We start from the raw sequence: 23,660 nt of genomic DNA, 5'->3' as shown, positions 1-23,660 counted from the left end.
CAGCATAAAATGCACTGATTTTTATGAGAATTTTTTAAATTCGTTCCTGCCCATGAAAAACCCTTGGTGTTTTCTTCTATTCAATATGCACAATAATAACCAACTCTTAATTAAAATCATTGTGCTCATCATATATATTCTAAGGAGATTAATAATTCCTTCTCCAAGATTTTTCATCCCAAAACCATGATTCACTATCCCAAAAGTATAAAAATTTCGCTTTTGAAAAACGATGGTTTCCAATAACAATTGATCTTGTAAAAAATTCATGCGTTTGGATGATGGATCCATAGTTTTGGAGCCACAAGTGCTTTTCTTATAAAACCCAAACACCATAAATATAACCCCCCGCACCCACCCCTCCAAAATAATTTTGCGATGGTTTTGGCCCCGTAACTAGAAAATTGCAAAGAAATAATTCATTAATTAAAATATATAACCAACACTACGGTATTTATCCTCAAAATCATGCAGTGTAAGAATCCACGCATTACAAAGCTACACAATTAACAGCAAATCAGTCGCAGTCCCCAACACCGGGCCACACACAAAAGGATGTTGGTCTAACAAACTGAAATAACAAGTGAACTACAGGAAGGCATCTTTCTCAAGCAGCTTAACAACTTCATTTTGACTGTTGAGCTTTGCAACATCTATGGGAGTTTTGCCGTCCATATTCTGGAGAGTCCTGCAAATAGGACAACAAATGGAAAACCATGTATAATAGACAAGTAGAGTTAAATCAAACAAACTGGCAAAAAAATATCAGTGAAACAGGTTTGCAAGACAGGCTACTCACACTGCAGCACCATTTTCAAGGAGAAGAGCCACACATTCCTTCCTGCCATAGCCCGCAGCATAATGAAGAGCGGTGTTCTTGTTCTTATCCAAAGCATCCACTTTTGCTCCAGCCTCAATAAGAACTTGTGCACACTTCACCTGAAATTATATTAAGTTCAGTCATATGTCTAAAAAAACCCAGCATCCATCCATTTCTCAATAAAAAGAGAGCCTTGTCAATTCCTTAATACTCTAACAATGAGATTAGCTTTTGTTAGTACACAAATACTTGATAGGTGCCCCAAGAATAAGAAGCAAGGATTTATATCGCAGCCACAGCCACAGTTGCATCGTGGTTACTGAGATTGCAGGTGTTGGGAATGCTACAGTCATTCACGGTGGTGGTTGTTTCAAGTTGCATAAAATAGCATGCATACATACATATATCATAGCTCACATATGTACACACGCTGTATAATTCAATAAACGGAAATTCTACATATTTATTGATATATTATAGGTACAAGACTTCTCTAAATGTTTAATAGCTCTTAATAACCTTCAAGACATTCTAAAACTTTTATGCATTAGAGGATACGATGAAGAGTAGAGATTTTGGCAAGGAATAATCTTTAAAATTTTGACCAAGCCAATCATCTACCTTCCCATCATATTTCCAACTACGCGACAAGACAACATCATAACAAATCCAGAGTGAAGAAGCATGTCTAGGTACAGAAGATGTATTGAAAATTTAAGCAGCATACCTCTCCATACCCACAGGCAAAATGCAAAGCTGTTCTTCCCTCTGAATCTTCTTCATCCTTGTCAGCACCAGAGGCTAGTGCGTTTTTCAAGCCCTGATAGATGAAGAATGAAATTTTCAAGTATTTTCTCAATGAAATTTTTAAGCATTTTCTCATTTTCTCACTCAATATAAAGAAACAAAAAAAGTCACTGAATTCGACAAAGGGAGAACTAGACATGAAGTTGGATAACTGTTAACCAAATAAAAACAAGGGGAAATCACCAAAAAAATACCACTTGAATTTTAAAATCCCAAATCAAAAATTCCTGCATAAATGTGTTGTCATTTGCTTTTCAAGTGTAATCAATTGCTATTAAAGTGTAAGAGACAAAACTAATTTTGAATTTTGAAATTCAAGCGGTATTCTTTTGGGATTTTTGATAAAAACAATCAGATGAAGTAATAATGTCTCAATCATTTTACTTTTCTACTCCCTCAAAGTATTTGTGCCAAATTGCAAATAGACCTATTTTTTTTAGAGCTCCAATTTGAGATTTCTCCAACCAAGATAGAAAGATGGAGGATGAGATAAAAGGAAAAAAAATATTATCCATGAATTAGGAAAGGATCTGAATTGTTATTCATCTTCGAATAACAGGGGTACATCTTATTTTATGAGTTTATCTCAGCTATATTACCTGAATTATCTCAGATTCGAGTAAAACAATTTGGTCAAAAACTAAAGAATGTAATCTAGAAGCCAACAGAATGTGATACTAGCAAGTGCAAAAATAAATAAATAAATAAACCGGTTAAAAGCATTAGATAGCTAATGGGCCTTGGGCTTTATCAGCCAAAAATACTCCCCATCATGCTGGAGAATAGATGTTGAACATTACCAACTTAGCACGAAGTTCCTCAAATCTTACTATCAAAATAGCTTCAGTCAAAAGGTTTGCAACCTGAGCAATGGAGGTGGTGTAGGTTAGATCAATCACTCCTGATTCAATCTTCTTTATAAAGTGTTTATCAATCTCAAGTGCTTAAGTCCAATCATAAGGAACAAGATTATAGAATATTTCGAAGGCTGCCATGATACCACACCATACTTTCATTGGAAAGGGGGAATGTTAATCCTTAGTTCTTCGTAACAATCTAGGCATCCACATCCACTCACAAACTCCTCCAATGCTAGTGCTTTGAACTTGGCTTTAGTACTATTTGATACTACAAGTTTCTTACTCCAAGTAACAATATTACCCAATCAAACATATCGTGGCGAACAGTAGCAACCACACACAAATCATGCCCAATTAGGATCCATATGAACTTCCACACCACTTGCTCTTCCAATTGCAAAGAACAATGCTCCACAAGGGGGCATCTTTGTGTAACTCAAGTTATTATACACTGCTTCCATGTGTTCTTACAATATGTAAACTGACTTGCTACACTCAAAACTAATATCTGGACTAGTATGAAGTCACAATATTAGCTCCTCTACTAATCTCAGACATCTTCTCTAGTCTACTTACTGGTACACCTTATGGCACATGTTTCAATCTTGCAAGTTGCCTCCATAGGTGTTTTAGCAGGCTTGGCCCCCAACATTCCAGTTTACTCCAGCAGGTCTAGGTATATTTCCTCTAAGAAACACTAATAATCCCTTCACTAGGTCACGCCATTTCCATACTCAAAGTATATTAGTATGCCCCAGTCCATCTTGAATTCTGCTACTAATAACATCTTTAATATCTAGGTCTCATCCCATACCTAGTTAGGATTAGAAATTGCCACTTGCAATGTCTTTGGCAGCTCTTCATAAAAATTTAGTCACAAAAGCCTGAATTCTGGGTGATAATTTCTCACAAGAGATAGGATTACTAATGGATGTTTAGTGCAGGACCTTACTCCTTTCCTTGGTACACTAGGCCAGCCAAGATCTTCAGAATTTGGAACAAGGCTAGAATTTCCAGCTTTGCTTGGGAAAAGGTAATAACTCTATCATCTTCAGGCTTCCAAACTCTTGCTTGATCTCTTCTGGGGTAAGTCAGCATTTCCTTTGTGCTTAGCAGTACCCACCCACTATCAGTTAGGATTTTACTTCATTAGTTTAAGATTTTCCTATTATCCTGAAATTTTAATTTCTCTTTAAATTTCTTTATCATTATGTTGTATTCCAATGCATCGTAGGGCATAAGGACTGTATATAAATAAACTACCAACACCAATTAGTTCAATTCAGTTTCATGATTAATAGAGTTCAGTTACTCATTAATAAATATTCTGTTTTCATTGACCCAAAAAAAATCTTGTGTATTGTTTGATATTTCCTTCCCTTTCTTGCTATGGTCCCATAATAATAAATCAATGAATAACATGGCAAATCAATGAATAAACTTCTATATTATCTGTTTTGGAGGACATGCACATAAAAATAGTGATAAGCCTTGCCTCAACATCTCCAACGCTAGCAGTTTGATGAACTATTGATTCATCTTCATTTCCCACGTCTTCTGTTTCATCTTGCCCAGGATTTTCAGCAGAAGAAGCAGCATCTCCAGAAACAGCAAGGCCCATTGCTTGTCCCAACTTACGCAAAACCTCCTCATCATTCCAGTATCTAAAAGAAAAGTAATATGAACATTAAATCTCAATCCATGAAAACTCTCAAGACAAAATACAGTAATGTTTAGCCTCTAAACCTCATCATTGCAGTAGGACCACCAGTCTCTATCTCCTCTAAGATGTGTTTCAAAGATGGATCTTCCTTGATACGTGCCATTCTCTCCTCAAGCTGATCTTTATTTGATGGGTTTGAAAAATTTTCAAGCATGGAAGACATGGCAGGGTCCTGAGAGAAATAGCATATAATTTTTATTAACCAGTAGATAGGCCACATAACAGACAGGATAGAAGAGACAAATTGATTGATACCTGCATTAATGCATTACCCAAGCGCTCAGCCATGGTCATAAAATTAGGATTATGCATAACCTGTTGCAAGGTTGCCATGTATTGTTGATTATCAAAATTAGGGATGCTTTCCTGAGTTGCTGCACCCTGAAATGTTTTCTGCAGCTGCTCGGCCATTTGATTGAATGAAGGATCTTTTGATATCTGTTCAGCCAATTCCTTGATGCTTGGATCCTACACACACAGTCAAGTTTCTGTTAAATCTATAGGAACAATTTACAATTCCTTGAGATTACAAATTCGGACTCAAATTGGATTATCTAACAAAATCACCCCTCCCTAATTAAATAAAATGGAAAAATTAAGTCAGTTCAGATGAGTTGTCGGCCAGCAATCAAATGTTCCTCCAGTTCTCCTCATTAATATTTTCAAAGTAGGTCATTTGATGACATCAAGGATATGAGGACGATTTAAGACATGAAGAGACAAAGCATCACTACAAACTAATCCACAAAGACAATAAATACGATCTGCTCAGCAGAAACAATACTTTGTTCTTCTGTAACTGCTCTAGGAACACCCTAAAAGGAAATAAAATGTTAGTAAGGATTGGGCCGTGGGCCTCAAAACCCTAACCCTAATTAGTGCTGCAGCCTAAAACCCTAATTAGGGTTAGTTATTGCAATTTAAATTTCAGATATAATCTAGGATTTAGGGATATTATTCTGTTTTATCATTCAAACCAGTATCTTTTTTATTTTCCTAGAATTTCGGCCTATCCCTAAGATTACAGCCTTCTATCCTCATCTAGATGGGGCTGCTATAACCTATTTATATTCTACTGCTTCATTCGAATAAAATTAATTCAGAACTATAAGAGTTCTTCATGGTATCAGAGTAACATGATTAGATTTGGTATGGGCCTGCCTCATGAAGGCCAAATAAACCCTAATCTAGCGTCGACAAACCCTACTGGTTTGGTGGCCAATATGACTAGCAACCTTAGTGCATCCAAGACCCATCCTTCCTCTATTACCATTTATCACCTCAATGGTGAGAATTACCTACAATGGGCGGCTAGTGTGCTACTGTTTGTCATGGGTAGAGACAAGTACAGATACCTTACTGGAGCTGCAAAACAACCAGCAACCACAGACGAAAAATATGCAAATTGGAAAGCTGAAAACTCAATGGTGCAAGCGTGGCTTATTAACTCTATGACTACAGAAATTAGTACACACTTCTCTTTCTTTCCAACAGCACGAGAAGTATGGGAGAAGTATGGGATGCAGCAAACGAGGCTGCCAGAGATATGGTGTGATTATTGCAGAAAGAAAGGTCACACAAAAGAGATTTGTTGGAAGATGAATAGAAAACCTCCAAAGAGAGGAAAGCAAGGTCGAGGACATTCAGGATCTATTGAAGGGAAAAGAGAATTAGAATTCACCAAAGAAGAACTAGATCTACTTAAAAGATTCCTAGAGAAGCATGATTCTCAAGAGAGTACAATTGCAGTTGGGTATATAGCCCACAGAGGTAAAACAATAATAGCCCTTAAAGCTGAAGTGCGTCATAAAAGATTGTGGATTGTGGATTCTGGAGCTACTAACCATATGACTGGAAATTCAGAATTATTGACAGATATAAGGTCGTGTCCCTTCAATATATTTGTAAAAGTGGCAGATGGGAAAGCCTTGAAAGTCAAGGGACTAGGAACAGCATATATAACACCTAAAATTTTTTTGTGCAATGTTTTCTATACCCCTAGTTTAAAATGCAGCTTGTTATCTGCGAAAACTATAACTCATAGTAAAAAATGTGGTGTTTATTTCACCTCTGTTGAATGCATTTTTCAGGATTTGGAGAGAAGGAAGACGATTGGCCTAGAAGATCTCTACTGTTTGGAGGTGCAAGATGGTTCACTGAAATCCTACTCTCATTCAAATGCTGTAAAATTTTCTTTATCATTATTTACTAGATGTGAAAATAAAGAGGCACTGTTATGGCACTATAGACTAGGTCATCCCAATTTTCATTACATGTCAAAGTTGTTCCCTCATCTTATGAATAAAAGTGATTACTCTTTCATTCGTAATATTTGTGAATATGTAAAACAAACCAAAGCAACCTATAAACCCCATTTCCATCAATTTTCAAAACCTTTTCATCTAATTCACAGTGATGTTTGGGGAACTTCTCGAATTCTCTCCTTATCCCACGCTAAATGATTTGTTACCTTTACTGATGATCACACTCGCCTCATGTGGGTCTTCCTTATGAAAAAAAAATCTGATTTGCCTTCCATTTTTATCAAATTTTACAAGATGATTGAAAAACAATTTCAAACCCAAATTTTAACTCTTCACAGTGATAATGGCCGAGAATATCTAAGCCAACACCTCCAAAATTATCTCTAAGACCATGGCATAGTTCACCAAACCAGCTATGTTAATACCCCCCAGCAGAATGGAACAGCAGAACGCAAAAACAGACACATCCGAAGTCACTCAAGCCCTTATGTTCCCTCACAATGTTCCCAAATGTGGGAAAGTGGGCTAACTATTAGTGGCCCATGAACCAATATTTTACCCTAAATCTTCCAAGATCATTTAATCATAAATGCTGTAACGGTTAGATTGAGATAAAATCTGACCATCCCTGATTATTATCCTATCCCATGATTTTAGGAGCTGTTTAGGGAAACCAAATCAGATCTACAATAATTAGGAATATTCTCCCCCATCCTATAAATCATGTAAAATGCTATTCATTAAATATACACAGTGAATCATTCAGAAAAACTAATATGGTATCAGACCATTGATCTGGAAAACAATCTCAATCGCATTCGAAGTTGCTCTTTTGCAGCCACACGCCTTCGTTGTTGAGGGTAGCAACTCCGATCCCTCATAGCAAGCGATGCCAGCCCTAGTCCCTTAGTTTGATGCGTTCTCCCAATTTCCGGTTACCCATCGCCTAAATGGGCATAATTACCTATAATGGTCCAGATACGTGTTGATGTTTGTTCAGGATGAAATAAGGAGACCTATCTTACTACAGCTCCACCAGTGTCCACCGACTCCTAGTTTGCAACATGGTGTGCGGAAAACAACCTAATAATGGCATGGCTTATTAACTCCATGGCTGCCGATATAGGAGAAAACTACCTTCTCACCACCATAGCCAAAGAAATCTGGGATTCTGCTAGAGCTACCTATTCTGTCACTGAAAACACAACAGCTCTGTTTCAAGTTAAGCGACAACTCCATGACCTAACCAAAAGTGATCAAACTATTACCCAATATTATATTGCTCTAATGAAACTTTGGCAGCAGGTAGACCTCTATGAGGTCCATAAATGGCCCAGCACTGCAACAACCATGTATTACAAAAAATTAATGGATCAAGAATGATGCTATAAGTTTCTTCTTGGTCTTGATGATTCCTATGAGGATGTGCGAGCAAGAATCATGAGTCTCAAGCCACTTCCATCACTACTTGAAGCATTCAACACTGTTAAGTTTGAGGAAAGCCGAAAGGTATTAATGACTGCCTCTAATATTTCCTCTACTTCAACTAACTTTTCTATTCTCGCTGTCAATGGCCTACAAAGTGATCCCAAAGCAAAAAAAGGTAATTAGTGGTGTGACCATTGTCATAAAAGTGGTCACACCCGAGAAGTGTGCTGGAAGCTACATGGCAAGCCTCCAAACATCAAACCTAGGGGCAAACCTGGCAGCAAGGGAATGCTAGTCGGTGTTAACTAATGAAACCATTAGTCATGATGAGCTGCTGTTGCTGTGCAAATTTTTGGATAAGCACCTGTCCTCTACTTCTAACAGTGAAAACACTACTCCTTCTGTCACTCTAACCCATGTAGGTACTGCCCTCACTCATGCTTTTCATAGTCTGACTACATCTAAAAATCTATGGATTATAGATTCTGGTGCAACTCATCACATTACTGGATTTAAGGAATTATTTTCTGACTTTAGTAATTTTTCCATACATAAAACTGTGGAAGTTGCTAATGGGCAATTTGCCCAAGTTAAGAGCTCAGGAACTGTGATTATTACTTCTAATATTACCCTGCATGATGTCTTATATGTTCCTAAGATTGAATGCAGCTTGCTCTCAGTACAACAGGTTGCTGAAAACTTCACTGTCTCATTACTTTTGATAACATTAGCTGTGTTTTTTAGGACTTGGCATTAGGGAAGAAGACTGGCGCTGCTAAAGTATGGAATGGCCTTTACTATATACAAGGCTCCTCCCTATAGAAGTCTATTTGTCACTCTGTCTTATCCCTTATGCCCCTTGATGAAATAATGTTATGGCATTCTAGATTAGGCCACCCTAGTCTATGCTATATGCTTTTCCAAATATTAATAATACTGCTATTGCTGAATTTCATTGTCATACTTGCTATTTTGCCAAACAAGTTCGAATACATATTCTATCCAGATTTTGCGAACCGATAATGGCAAAGAGTATTTAAATTCCTCTTTTACAAATTTTTTGGCCACTAATGGTATCCATCATCAAACCTCTTGCACCTACACTCCACAGCAAAATGGCATCTCTGAAAGAAAAAATAGACACCTACTTGAAGTAGCTAGAGCCCTCATGTTTGAAACAAATGTTCCTTCAAGATTTTGGGGAGGTGCTATACTTACTGCTACACATTTAATAAATCGCATGCCTTCCAAAGTCCTAAAATTCAAAACTCCTCTCTAGACACTTCTTGAGCATTTTCCCAACTCTGCCCTCTTTACCTAAAAAAGGTATTTGGTTGCATTGCTTTCATTTACAATGAACATAGAGAGAAACTGGATCCTAGAGCAATAAAATGCATTTTTCTTAGCTACTCTTCAAACCAAAAGGGATATAAATACTACTCTCCTATCACTAACTGAATTTATATTACTATGAATGTGAGATTTGTTGAGACACAACCATATTATCACAAATCACCCACTCAGGGGGAGAATCAGGGAAATGATTGGATAATTTGTGATTACTCTGACAAGCAAACAAAACCTTTAACCTACACAAACCCTTCCATGCCTCTAGATATACATATTACCCTACCATCTATACCTGTTACATCTCCAGAACCTCAACACAACCTCCAAAATAGCTCAGAAAGGACTGAACAAACCCCAACCAGACCTGAAAACCACCCAAACAGGCCTATACCTCAAAACAGAAACTTCTTTGAACCCCTGAACTCTATTTCTGATCAAGATATGACTGAAAACTCGATAGAATCACCTATTCACAGCATAGAACAACAAAACATTGAACAAAGGCCCACAACTAATCCAAAACAGCATCATGATTCTGCACCTGAACCTAGTCCTGAAGATCTCCATTGGCCCATTGCTTTAAGGAAAGGTAAAAGGAGCTGCACTCAGCATCCTATCAATAAGTATGTGTCTTATGATAAGCTCTCTCCTCATCTAAAGACTTTTGTAACTAACATAGAAAATGTGAAGATTCCTAAGAATTTCAATGAGGCTATTTCAAATCCGAATTGGAAGCAAGCCATCAAAGAGGAATTAAGAGCTCTACATAAGAACAGAACCTGGAAAATTACAAATCTGCCTAAAGGTAAAACAATGGTAAGTAGTAAATAGGTATTCACAATAAAATATAATCCAAATGGGAGTATAAATAAATATAAGGCTCATTTAGTTGCTAGAGGGTTTACTCAAACCTATGGCATAGATTATCAAGAAACCTTTGCTCCTGTAGCAAAACTCAACACTGTGAATGTACTATTGTCTATCGCTGCAAACTTGGATGGTCTTTACATCAACTTGATATTAAAAATGCTTTCCTAAATAGACACCTAGAAGAAGTTTTTATGGAAATTCCTTTGAGGATGAGAAATTCAGAAAACTTTGGGATAATTTGCAGGTTATACAAATCTTTGTATGGGCTAAAACAGTCCCCCAGAGCTTGGTTTGAGAAATTCTCCCAAGCAATTAAGGGGCAAGGCTAACGAACAGGTAATGATGAGAAAGAAATTGCGAGGCTAACGGAAAATTTAGCAACAAAGTTCGAAATAAAAGACCTCGGTCCACTATGATATTTCCTTAGGATGGAAGTGGCACGAACAAAAAGGGGGATAACTATATCCCAACAAAGATACACACTGGACCTCTTGAAGGAAACAGGGATGCTAGGATCTTGGCTAGCCAACACGCCAATGGAACTAAATCAAAAGCTGACAATAAAACCCGATGGAGAAGCAGTAAACAAAGAAAGGTATCAAAAGCTAATGGGGAAACTCATCTACCTATCCCACACTAGACCTAATATTTGTTATCCTGTTTGTGTAGTAAGCCAATTCTCAAGTAGTCCCCAAAAGGAACACATAACAACAGTTTACAAAATCTTAAGATATCTGGAAAAAAAACTCCAGAACAGGGACTATTCTTTGCAAAAGGTGACTCTAGAGAAGTGGAACTCTTCACAAATGCTGACTAGGCAAGCTCTAAAAGGGATAGACGGTCCACCACTAGTTATTGCTCCTATATATGGGGAAACTTAGTAACTTGGAGAAGCAAGAAGCAACCTGTAGTTTCAATAAGCTCAGCAGAATCAGAATATAGGGCTCTAGCTCTAGGTATTTGTGAGGGGATACGGCTTGTAAGGCTTCTTAAGGTGTTAAAGATGGAAGGCAAGGTACCAACAAATGTGTGGTGTGATAATCTCTCAGCAATAAAAATTGCCAACAATCTTGTACATCATGATCGCACAAAGCACATAGAAATAGATTGTCACTTCATCAAAGAAAGAATTGACAACAAAGTGATTGACCTAGCCTACATACCCTCAAAATATCAGATTGCAGATGTGATGACAAAGTCCTTATCAGAAACAAGCTAGGAATGATCAACATCTATTCACCAGCTTGAAGGAGAGTATGGGAAAGTGGGCTAGCTATTAGTGGCCCATGAACTAGTATTTTATCCTAAATCTTCCAAGATCATTTAATCATAAATGCTGCAACGGTCAGATTGAGATAAAATCTGACCATACCTGATTATTATCCTATCCCATGATTTTGGAGCTATTTAGGGAAACCAAATCAGATCTACAATAATTAGGAATATTCTCCCCCATCCTATGAATCATGTAAAATGCTATTCAGTAAATATACACGGTGAATCATTCAGAAAAACTAATACCAAACAATATTGGGGAGAAACTATCCTCATAGCCATGCATCTTATAAATAGACTACCCTCCAAAACCCTCAACTTTAAGACACCAATGGACCTTCTTACACAAGCCTACCCAAACACTTTACTGGTCACCAATCTTCCTTTGAAAGTTTTTATATGCTTAGCTATGTTTATCACAAAGGAGGAGGCAAATTTAAAACCCGAGCCATTAAATGTCTATTTTTAGGATATTCACCATCCCAAAAGGGCTACAAGTGCTACTCTCTCTCACTTTGAAAATACTTTGTCACCATGGATGTTAAATTTGTTGAGGATCAAGCATATTACACTAATCCTCCCATTCAAGGGGAGAGTATGGGGGAATGGGAGCCTTTACACCATGATTAGCCTAGTATTACCCCAGAACCCAATCCTATTGAATCTAATCCTAACTTTACAGCTTCACTTGAACCTGACCTAAGCCCTCCACATCCTGAAATCACAAGCCACACTGAACCTGAATCTGTTTCCACTCCAGAATCTAACCCAGAATCACCATCCCCTCCATCTGAAACTAGAATAGTGCCTAATGACGCCTTGTCGAACAATATAATGGAGGAATTTGAGATTGAAACAGAGCATACTGAAGAGGAAGAAGTCACTCAAAACAGTAGGGATCTTCCTGATTCACGGCAAGGTCAAGACTCAACTCAATTGCACTTAGAAAAGGGTAAGACAATGTACCATGCATCCTATTAGTCATTTTGTTTCTCATGACAAGCTATCTACTTGTATGAAAAGTTTTGTGACTAAACTTGAAAAGAAAAAAATTTCTTCTCATTTTGATGATGCTGTCAAAGATCCAAGGTGGAAAATTGCCATTGATAAAGAGCTTAAGGCTCTAGAAAAGAATGAGACGTGCACTATAGTTCAAATACCACTACGAAAGAAAGCTGTAGAATGTAAGTGGGTCTTTACAATAAAATACAATTTAGATGGATCTATAAACAAATTTAAAGCCAGACTTGTCACAAAAAGATTCTCCCAAACTCAAGGTATTGATTACCATGAAAAATTTGCACTAGTGGCAAAATTGAACACTATTTGAATATTATTATCCCTAGCTGCCAACCTTGATTGGCCATTGCACTAAATAGATGTGAAAAATGCATTTCTAAATGGAGATCTTGAAGAAAAAGTTTATATAAAGATCCCTAAAGGGCTAGCAGAATATGGAGATCTCAATAAGGCGTGCAGATTACATAAGTCTCTTTATGGTCTCAAACAATCACCAAAAGCATGATTTGAGAGATTTACAAAGGTGGTGAAGAGTTCAGGTTATATTCAATGTCAATCTAATCATACACTATTTGTCAAGTACTCAAGCATGAAAGTTGCTATTTTAATTGTATATATTGATGATATTGTGATGATTGGAGATGATTTTGGAGAAATAGAAAGGTTGAAAAAGACTCTAGCCACTACATTTGAGGTTAAAGACCTCTGACATCTAAGGTACTTTCTTGGAATGAAAATTGCTAAATCAAAAAAAGGCATTTCTGTCTCACAAAGAAAGTACACACTTGATTTGCTCAAGAAAACAGGAATGCTTGGAGCTAAACCTTCACCAACTCCTATCAATCCGTCTGTTAATCTAGAATTCAAGAAGGATGGTGTGGTAGTTGATGCAGAAAGATATAAACAACTAGTGGGAAAACTTGTCTCATATTAGACCTGATATAAACTATGCAGTGAGAGTGGTTAGTCAATTCTCAGCACAACTACAGGAACATTATATGGAAGCCATTTACACAATACTCAGGTACTTAAAGATGACACCAGGAAGAGGAATTTTCTTCAAAAAAGGAGCATCAAGGAATATAGTGGCATATACCGATGCAAATCATGGAAGAACACGTGTTGATAGAAGATCAACAGGGGAATACTCTACCTTTGTTTGGGGTAACCTTGTAACTTGGATAAGCAAGAAACAAGCCATAGTCTCAAGAAGCAGCACAGAAGCTAAACTAAGAGTCCTATCTAACAATGTTTGTGAATGTTAGAAGCCGTGATCCTCTCCCTCATCTTCTCCCTTGATTTACTCTATTAATTACCTAGAATAAGTTCCTGATTTCTTGTGATATTGCATTATTACTGATTGATTGTAATCTCTTTGCATTATTATTATTGATTGTAACCGGATTGCATACTACCATCCGGACTCTATAAATTGTACTCAGATCATATGAAATAAGATATATGAGTGAATTTACATACTCCACAAATATGGTATCAGAGCTCTGGGTTCGGTCTGAACCCAGAAAAGCTCCTTAAACATCTGCTGTGAGCCAGAGAAGAGAGACAGCACGGGGAGAGAGAGAGAGAGGCGTCCTCAAACTGGTGCAAGAAGAGCTGCGTGGATGACACCACCCCTCCAGTCCTCACCGGCGTCCCTTGATCGGCCAGTCCCCAGAAGCCGACGTCGAACGGAGCTGCGTGTGACTCTCACGCGCCGTCACAAGCTCTGCGCGTGTAGTCCACGCGCCGCCACGCCCCTGACACTGTTCCAACGCGTGAAGCCCACGCGCTGTCGCCAGAGACCTCCAGTACCTTCCAGAGACCCAGAAAATGGATGACCCAGAATTTCCACCACTTTTTGGATCTATTCACAATATTCCAAGGGCCCTCATGTCCGGTACATCTTCTAATACTCAAGCTACTCCTTCTAAAAACTCCACTGCAGAATCAGACTTGACAATAGCCACTGAACCTCAAACTATAGGGGTAGCTCACAAACTTAATGGTAGCAACTATCTCCAATGGTCTCAAAGTGTCTTAATGTATCTGCGTAGGAAGCGTAAGGAGAAGTATATCAATGGAGAAGCACAACAACCTTCACATAATGACCCCAAATTTGACACCTGGTTCGCTGAAAATAATCAGGTGATGTCTTGGTTGTGCAATTCAATGACCCTCGAAATCAGTGAAGGATACCTTCTTGCAAGCACAGCCAAGGAAATCTGGGATGCTGCTAAGCGGACCTACTCTACCCTCGACAACACTGCAGCCTTATTAGATCTCAAGAGGCAACTCAAAGATTTGAAGCAAGGCAACTTAACTGTAACACAATACTACAGTACTCTGACAAAGATATGGCAGCAATTGGATCTCTTTGAAGTACATCCTTGGAAGGATATAGATGATGCTAATTACTACAGACAATTGGTGGAAAAGGGACGAACATATGAATTTTTGTTGGGCTTGAATGATGTGTTTGAAGAAGTGAGGGGGAGAATTATGGGACTGAAACCTCTGCCATCCCTATTTGAAGTCTTCAGTATGGTTAAGTTCGAAGAAAGCCGAAGACACCTCACCCAAGGTAATCTGACCCCAGCAGAGGACTCGGCATTGGTGACGAGAGGGTTCCAGACATCAGAGGGGCCTGAGAAGAGAGGGAACAAGTGGTGCAATCATTGTAACAAGAGAGGCCACACTAGAGATGAATGTTGGAAACTACATGGAAAACCAACCCAAGGGAAGCAGAAACGAGAAGATAGAAAGAGCCACCACACCTCATTTGAAGAAAGAGGTGACAATGGAGACCAGTTGACCAGAGAAGAGCTTCAAATGCTTCGTAAGATACTTGAAAAACAAAACAAGTCAAAATCTGTTCCCAACGTGAACTTGATACAGTCAGGTAACTCCATTATAGCCCTTAATGCAATGGTAACTAGTGATGAGACTTGGATTATTGACTCCGGTGCTACCGATCACATGACTGGTAATAAGTCCTTCTTCAAATCCCTCAAATATTGCCATAAGAACCTTAGGGTAAAAGTAGCAACTAGACTATATATTAAAGTTGAGGGTGTTGGCATTGTGGCTCTATCTGAAGATCTGGAAATCCATAATGTTTTGTTTGTCCCTGCTCTTACTTGCAATCTTATTTCTGTGAGCAAATTAACTAAAGGGCACGTATGTCGGGTGATCTTTGATGATGTTAAATGTGTTTTTCAGGATTCGACCTCGGGGAGGAAGATTTTGACTGCTAAAGAATGGGATGGACTCTACTACTTTGAAGGAAAGGATATGAAGATAGCAGGAGCAAAGAAAGCTATGGTTAGCTCCAATTCTCAGAATAAAAATGTAATGTTGTGGCATCTAAGATTAGGCCACCCCAGCTTTGATTATATAAAGCATGTGTTTCCAACTTTATTCAATAAAAATTCTTCTCCTTTCCAATGCGAAACGTGCCAAATTGCAAAACAAACTCGCGCCTCTTATCCCAAACATACTTACAAACCTACTGCCCCGTTCACAATGATCCATACTGACATTTGGGGACCTGCCAAAACCAACACCCGAACAGGCACAAGGTGGTTTATCACATTCATAGATGATCACACCCGGGTCACATGGGTTTACCTTATGAAAGAGAAATCCGAAGCCTTACAAATTTTCAAAAACTTTTGCTCGTTTGTGAGAACCCAATTCCAAACTCCCATCAAAGTTTTGAGAAGTGACAATGCCAAAGAATACGTGAGTGGAGCCTTTAGGGAATTTCTTGAGCAGGAAGGAATCCATCACCAAACCTCATGTGTCTATACCCCCCAACAAAATGGAATTGCTGAGCGAAAGAATAGACATCTTTTAGAAGTAACTCGAGCTATTATGATGGAAAGAAACGTTCCGAATATGTTTTGGGGAGATGCTGTACTGACCGCAGCTTACCTTATCAATCGCATGGCCTCCAAAATCCTCCATTTCAGTACCCCTATTCAGAAATTCCTCAAGACTTACCCCACCTCACCTATCATCAATTCCATTCCCCAAAAGATCTTTGGGTGTGTTGTCTTTGTTCATAAACATAATGGAGGCAAACTAGGTGCTAGAGCAGAAAAATGTATTTTCCTCGGGTATTCCTCCACCAAAAAAGGGTATAAGTGTTATAGTCCTACTACCAGAAAACTCATCATCTCCAAAGATACCGTCTTTTACGAGGATGACGCTTACTACCCCAAATTACCCATTCAGGGGGAGCACTATGGAGTAGAATGGCTAATTACACCTGAACCTATAACCACCTCCAACCTACCTCTTAACCCTCTTGAATCTTCCACACCTCAAGAAGAAATCCCTGAACCAGAATCACAAACCCCTAGTCCTACACCTTCTCCAAAACACCACAAACACTCCTCACCCAATGGAAACCAATGCTGAAATTGATGCAGGGGTGACAGAGTACTCAAGTTCTCAATCAGGTAGTAGGTTTCCTTCCATTCCAAGGCAGCAACATGATTCCAATCCGGAGTTGGATCCTGAAGAGTTGGGATGGCCTATTGCACTCAGAAAGGGGGTAAGATCGTGTACTCAGCATCCTATTCAAAAATTTGTCTCCTATGGCAATTTATCTGCGCAAATGCAAACCTTTATGGTGAATAGTTCACAAGTGAAGATTCCAGAAACATTTCAACAGGCTATGACAGATCCTAATTGGAAACATGCTGCATATGAGGAGTTAAGAGCCTTGAAGGAAAACAACACGTAGGATATTACCACACTTCCTAAGGGCAAGAAAGCAATGGGCTGTAGGTGGATCTTCACCCCTAAATTCAATCCTGATGGAAGCATCAACAAGTACAAAGGAAGATTAGTGGCTAAAGGGTACACTCAAACCTATGGGATTGATTATCAAGAAACGTTTGCTCCTGTGGCAAAATTCAACACCATCCAGGTACTCCTATCTCTTGCTGCTAACCTTGACTGGTCTCTACATCAGCTAGACGTGAAGAATGCTTTCCTAAACGGAGATTTGGAGGAGGAAGTATACATGGAAATTCCAGATGGAGTAATAGCTCCACCCAACTCAGTTTGCAAATTGAAGAAATCATTGTATGGCCTTAAACAGTCTCCACGAGCTTGGTTCGACAGGTTTGCCAAAGCAATCAAAAGGTTTGGTTACATTCAAGGACAAGCTGATCATACTCTTTTCGTCAAACACAGTGATGGAAAGGTAACGATCCTAATTGTGTATGTGGATGATATAGTCATAATTGGCAATGATGAGGTTTCTATCTCCCATCTCAAGAAAGCCCTGGCTAGGGAATTCCAAGTGAAGGACCTAGGACAAATGAAGTACTTTCTTGGAATGGAAGTTGCTAGATCCAAAAAGGGTATAAGTGTGTCTCAACGAAAGTACACACTTAACTTACTCCACGAAACAGGAATACTTGGGGCTAAGCCTAGTGAAACTCCTATGGAAGAGTCATGCAATCTGGAAGTGAAACCAAACGGGACACCAGTTAACTCAGAAAAGTATAGAAGACTTGTGGGTAAACTGATCTACTTGACTCATACAAGGCCTGACATTAGCTATGCAGTTGGAGTGGTAAGCCAATTTATGCATCAACCCCAAGAAGAACACATGGAAGCAGTATACAGAATCCTCACCTACCTCAAACTCAATCCTGGAAGAGGAATATTCTTTCGAAAGGGGAATACAAGGAGCATAGAGGTCTACACTGATGCAAATCACGGGAGAGCTGTGGATAACAGGAGATCAGTCACAGGATACTGCACTTATGTTTGGGGAAACCTAGTCACTTGGCGAAGCAAGAAACAAACAGTAGTCTCAAGGAGCAGTGCTGAAGCTGAGCTAAGAGCTGTAGCCCTCGGGGTATGTGAAGGAATGTGGGTGATTAGACTCCTGAAGGAATTGAGAATTTCCTATGAAGGACCTATGAATCTCTAGTGTGATAATCAAGCCAGCATTGAAATGACCAAAAATCCTGTGTATCATGACCAAAACATGTTGACATTGATCGGCACTTCATCAAAGAAAAGGTCGAAGATGGCACCATTAACTTGAACTATGTGCGTTCAACTGATCAGATTGCTGACATCATGACCAAGCCGTTAGCCAGAGTCAGGTTTAAAGGGCTTCAGAGCAAGCTGGGAATGGTTGACATTTACTCTCCAGCTTGAGGGGGAGTGTTAGAAGCCGTGATCCTCTCCCCCATCTTCTCCCTTGATTTACTCTATTAATTACCTAGAATAAGTTCCTGATTTCTTGTGATATTGCATTATTACTGATTGATTGTAATCTCTTTGCATTATTATTATTGATTGTAACCGGATTGCATACTACCATCCGGACTCTATAAATTGTACTCAGATCATATGAAATAAGATATATGAGTGAATTTACATACTCCACAAAGAGTGAAGGCATGTGGATTATCCGAGTATTAATAGAACTTAAATTCACTATTGATGCGCCGATTAAACTATGGTATGACAGCATGTTGGCAATTCAAATGATTCACAACCCAGTTCATCATGACAGGACTAAACACATGGACATTGATAGACACTTCATAAAAGAGAAGATTGAATCAAATATTATTGATCTTTCACACATAAAAACCTCATTTCAAGTAGCTGATATTCTTACAAGGCCTTTGGAATGGTCCAAGCTTGAAAATTTCAAAGACAAGCTGGGCATGTTGGATATCTACTTGCCAGCTTGAGGGAGAGTGTTAGTACTCAAAACCCTAACCCTAATTAGTGTTGCGGCCTAAAACCCTAATTAGGGTTAGTTATTGAAATTTAATTTTCAAATGTAATCCAGGATTTAAGGATATTATTCTGTTTTGTCATTCAAACCAGTATCTTTTTTATTTTCCTAGGATTTTGGCCTATCCCTAAGATTTCGGCCTTCTACCCTCATCTAGACGGGGCTGCTATAACCTATTTATATTCTACTGCTTCATCCGAATAAAATTAATTCAAAACCATAAGAGTTCTTCAAAAAATAATCTTTTTGTCCACTCACTTCCAAAAGAGAAAATCTCCACAACAATTAAGAATCATAATTCCATGAAAATTTCAGCATTGCTGCCCAACCATAGACTTCAAATCTGATCCAGCACCAAGAAGTGCAAACAAAATTATACTCCCTTTCACAAGACACACAAATGCATGCATACAGGGCAACCATCACTAAGACAGCAGCCTTACCAGTAAATAAAGTAGATATGATAAATGTATAACAACAATCAGAGGAAAGGATGCAAAACGGTTTACATTAAGCAGGCCAGTCATTGCTGAGAAATCAAATGGGTTGGGCGGAAACCCAGTTGCTGGTGCAGAGGCAGTTCTTGTCTGTCCTGATTGCTGCTCTTCAGACACAGTTGCTGGTGTAAAGGCAGTTCTTGATTGTCCAGACTGCTGCTCTTCAAAGGATGTTTCATTTTTGGAGCCTTTGTTCTCTGTTGAAACATCGTTGTCATCTAAGAATTATTTTGCATGAGTGAAACTAACAAATTTTCAAGCTTCAAGAACCCATAGATATTATTCTCAGATGTTCACAGCATTTGCAAGAAAACATAAACGGGCATTTTCACCCCAAAAAAGGAAGACATAAATAACAGAAATAAGTGCCAAGGAAGCAGTTCCCAACAACTAGCAATTTCAAGAAAGGGCATGTAACACTTGCGAATTCAAAAAACCCAAGGCAATTATTCTCAATTCCTCAGACTATTAATAGGAAGCATAAATGATAGGGCAAATACAATATAGACAAATGGCAAGGATATAATGCGCCAAATTGGAAATAAACAGATTATAAATAGCAACTCCAAGAAATGCCTTGTTCTACTAGTCAAGCGCACATCCCTAAAAAAGGTGCACCATCATGTATTCTCAGGAAAATCAGTAAAGAAGTACCAATATAAAGTCATTACAAGCATTTTGTATGAGTCCACGGCCTTCCACTCCATCTTGTGTAAACAGGAAAAGATTATTTAAATCTAGTTTATCATTCAATAGGCCCATGACTAATGGGTGAAGCAGCATTCAATTAATCGTGAGAATTGAAAAAAATCTGAGGATGGAGTAGAACTGGCAGCAAGTAGTATGGAATAAGATACACTAGGCTGAGAGAAATCATCAGGCTTAGCACTCAAGGCGCAACAAGCTTGGCCTCAAAACCTCCAAATTATAATATTTGATGAGGGAAAGATGACAGAATGATACCTGACTATCCTTTAAAACACTCAAAAATCATATTTTGACACTGTTTCTTCAATGCTATTCAATTTCCTTTTTAGACGGTTAACCTAATTTTAGAGGATGCAATAACAGCAAACATTCTTTGAGTTTCACAGCACGGTCCCTAAAGAGTAAGCTTAGTTTTCTCACACTACCATCTCGCAAATACTTAATATACTTAGAGAAACAACCATAGCAACACCTTTAACATTACTCTAGCTAATCTCATTCCAACAGCTCTTTGATAATTCAATTTTTTGAAGCCCCTTCAACATTCTCTTTGAAGCTCTAATATACCCAATGCACAGCACCTTGAGGTCTTGAACCTCTTGTCCAGTTATACCTTCAATCTTGTCCCAGCCATCTTGGCTCCCGGACCATTCAGCATCACAAAAACTTGTATTCCAACCAAAAAATATTCACAACTCTGTTGGTGGGAAAGAGAGAAACAAAATAAAGACATGGCCGTCCCAACAACATTCCAAATCAAACCACAGAGCCAAATCAATTAGAGCACCCTCAGTAGTCAGATCGTACCAAGAGATAGACACTACTCTGTGGCTTTTTTCCCCCTTTTGTGGGTCATCTTTTAATGAAACTGGGAAAATATATCAAGGCAGATGGAACTTGTTAGAAACAAAAATCATCTTGCAATTGGTAAAGAATATAAGAAAAAGTTACTAAGTCATCCTCTGGCCTAACTATGGATGAACCTACACTGGCAGCATGACAAAAGGCATGGAAGATACAATTGCTAGCATGAAGTAGAGAGGGAAGCAGAGGAGGGAGACTAGACAGACAGAAAGATAGAAACTGTTCCATTCCAGTTGCATCAACCTTAGCCTTTAAAACATTAAATCCTTGCAAGTATTATTCACCAGTTCATTCACTTCTCCTATATACTAAATGGGTCATAAGTCATAACAGAAGGAGTTCACTAACTTGAACGGATTATTATTAAGGTTTCCTAAAAGAAGTCAGTTTTGGACTTGGTGACTTCAAAAAATCAAACTTCTTAATATTCTCATTCCTCCTCAATAAAACTCAAAGAATCAGATCCTATAATCCTAGCGAAACTTTAAGCTAAATAATAGGATCATAAACCAGAATTTCAATTTATCGAACTATAGATTTGGATGCTGTATGATTACCAACTTTGTAAGAGATTTAACGATAGATTGAGAAGCTCTTTTGTACGGTTTGGAGGAAAAGAGCAACACAGCCATAAGAAGCCTCAACACCTCTTGCTGGCTGAGACAGGGAGCCTTCATCCAGGCTCCCCTTTGCCAGGACCTTGGGCACATTTCTCTTCGGTTTATTTTACATCGACTTTCATCCCTAAAATTCCTATTCAGATAGTCATACAATCAGGTTAACTATTTTAAATCAGGTTAACTATTTTAAAGCAAAAGAAAAACCTAAGCACGGAAGGAAAACATGAATCCCAGCTTCACTACATAGGATGCGGAAGAGTGGTCATCCACTTCAATAGATGGCTGACGTGCCCAAACATCGTGTAAATATTAGACAATTCTAACATACTGAAATAGACAAACAATCCAGTAACATATTGAAGGTTTTTTTATCCCCCTTTTCCCTTCCCATTATCACTGCACCAACTCTTACGAGCTGCTCCAAACAAGATGCTTCGTTGATTAATAACGAATCAAAAATCATATAGACAGGAAAATCCTATGATAAACATGAAACCTCCTTGATGCAGAAATAAAGAAACCAAGCCGTCCCAGGAGGATACGTACAAGCCGAACACACCAAAAAAAAATTAAAAAATAAAAATAAAAACACATACCAGCAGGCAAATCCTTTTGCGAATTTGAAGCCATAGGAAAGAGCTGAAATGGAAAGAGATATTCAAATGATTAAATCGTAAATTAAAAAGCATCGACGCGGATATAAGAAAAGCGAAATTTGAATCCTCACAAGAGAGATTAAGCAATCTCAGTGCAAAGAAAGCAAATGACGACCGGAATGGGGAGCGAACGAAATCCAGAAGATAAACCAAGACTGGTGTCCAAAGCGGTGGATCAAATAAAAAGAAAGGTATGCTATAGTGAAATGAACTGCACTGAGCTGTGCAGGGTCTAGGGTGTACTTTAGCGAATTGAAAAAATAAATAAAAATTAAAAATAATCGGTGGGCCCTCTGATCCTCATCCGCTGAAATGAGTGGCTTACTGGCTATTAGCATCACCAGAATCGCATGCGACCCATTCTCGCCCCTCACCCCTCTCTGTACTTCGGCAGTTTCCCTTTTTCCTTCAACCAAGGGAAAATTAGGGTGTGGTCCTGGGAGTGTAATTACCATCAAATTCTAATGACGCGTAGGAGATTATCAATTTTTACTCATGGATTGTTATTAAAAATTTTTAGTAGTTATGTTATTTTTTTTATTTTTTTATTTTTTTGACCGGAGTTATGTTATTTTTTTAGGACTCTTGCAGTTCTCCATTAAATCAAAGGTTGAGTAACTTACACTGCAACAAAAACTATTGAGATCTAATTTGTTCTATCAACTTCCTTTTATAATAAGTGGTTGATTTAGGATATAAAAGTTAAGAGAGCTTAGTTAAGTGATTAGCACCAATGATAAACTCCCAAAATAAGAACCATGGATAAGAGGTAAGAGTAACAGATTTTTTTAAAAAAAATTTCATGTATTTAGAACTCAAAATCAAAATAAGAATGAAATAATAATTGAATGATTCACTCAAAAAAAAAACAATGGAATGATTAGTTTCAAATATAATTTAATCATGCATTTAAATCTTATACATCACTCTCAGTTAATTTGTAATTGAAATTCTTCAATTAGGCTGTAATTGAAATTCTTCATTGATCATTATGGTAAATGTTCACTCTTTATTGATAATCTGTTCCATAATGTTCCTGATCCATAATGACTTTAATAAATGAGGTTGATTTTCAAGTTCTATCATTCCCAATTAATCGATAACTTTATCGATTAATCTA

The 23,660-nt window shown here is 38.2% G+C and overlaps 1 protein-coding gene across 2 annotated transcripts; it reads right to left on the bottom strand.

Annotated features, from left to right (window-relative positions):
* Window positions 1-397: 397 nt before the first annotated feature.
* LOC114754698 (ankyrin repeat domain-containing protein 2A) lies at window positions 398-22,757 on the bottom strand. 2 transcript variants are annotated; one of them, XM_028943511.1, is made up of 9 exons: window positions 22,612-22,757; window positions 22,481-22,523; window positions 19,705-19,910; window positions 4,466-4,678; window positions 4,234-4,382; window positions 3,983-4,151; window positions 1,548-1,640; window positions 800-939; window positions 398-688 (listed from the first exon to the last, which is right to left on the bottom strand). In XM_028943511.1, the coding sequence occupies exons 2-9, from the start codon at window positions 22,512-22,514 to the stop codon at window positions 589-591; spliced, it is 1,104 nt and encodes a 367-aa protein (XP_028799344.1). In that variant the 5' UTR covers window positions 22,515-22,523; window positions 22,612-22,757; the 3' UTR covers window positions 398-588. The 2 variants fall into 2 exon arrangements, with proteins under 2 accessions (XP_028799344.1, XP_028799345.1); XM_028943512.1 differs by having other exon boundaries at window positions 19,705-19,889; window positions 22,612-22,755.
* Between the last annotated feature and the right edge of the window lie 903 nt (window positions 22,758-23,660).

The sequence above is a fragment of the Neltuma alba genome, unplaced genomic scaffold (genome assembly GCF_004799145.2).
Source record: "Neltuma alba isolate B1F8T4 unplaced genomic scaffold, ASM479914v2 tig00010183_pilon, whole genome shotgun sequence".
Taxonomy (NCBI): domain Eukaryota; kingdom Viridiplantae; phylum Streptophyta; class Magnoliopsida; order Fabales; family Fabaceae; genus Neltuma; species Neltuma alba.
Note: the sequence above shows the minus strand (reverse complement) of the source record. Positions and strands in the feature narration are given on the sequence as shown.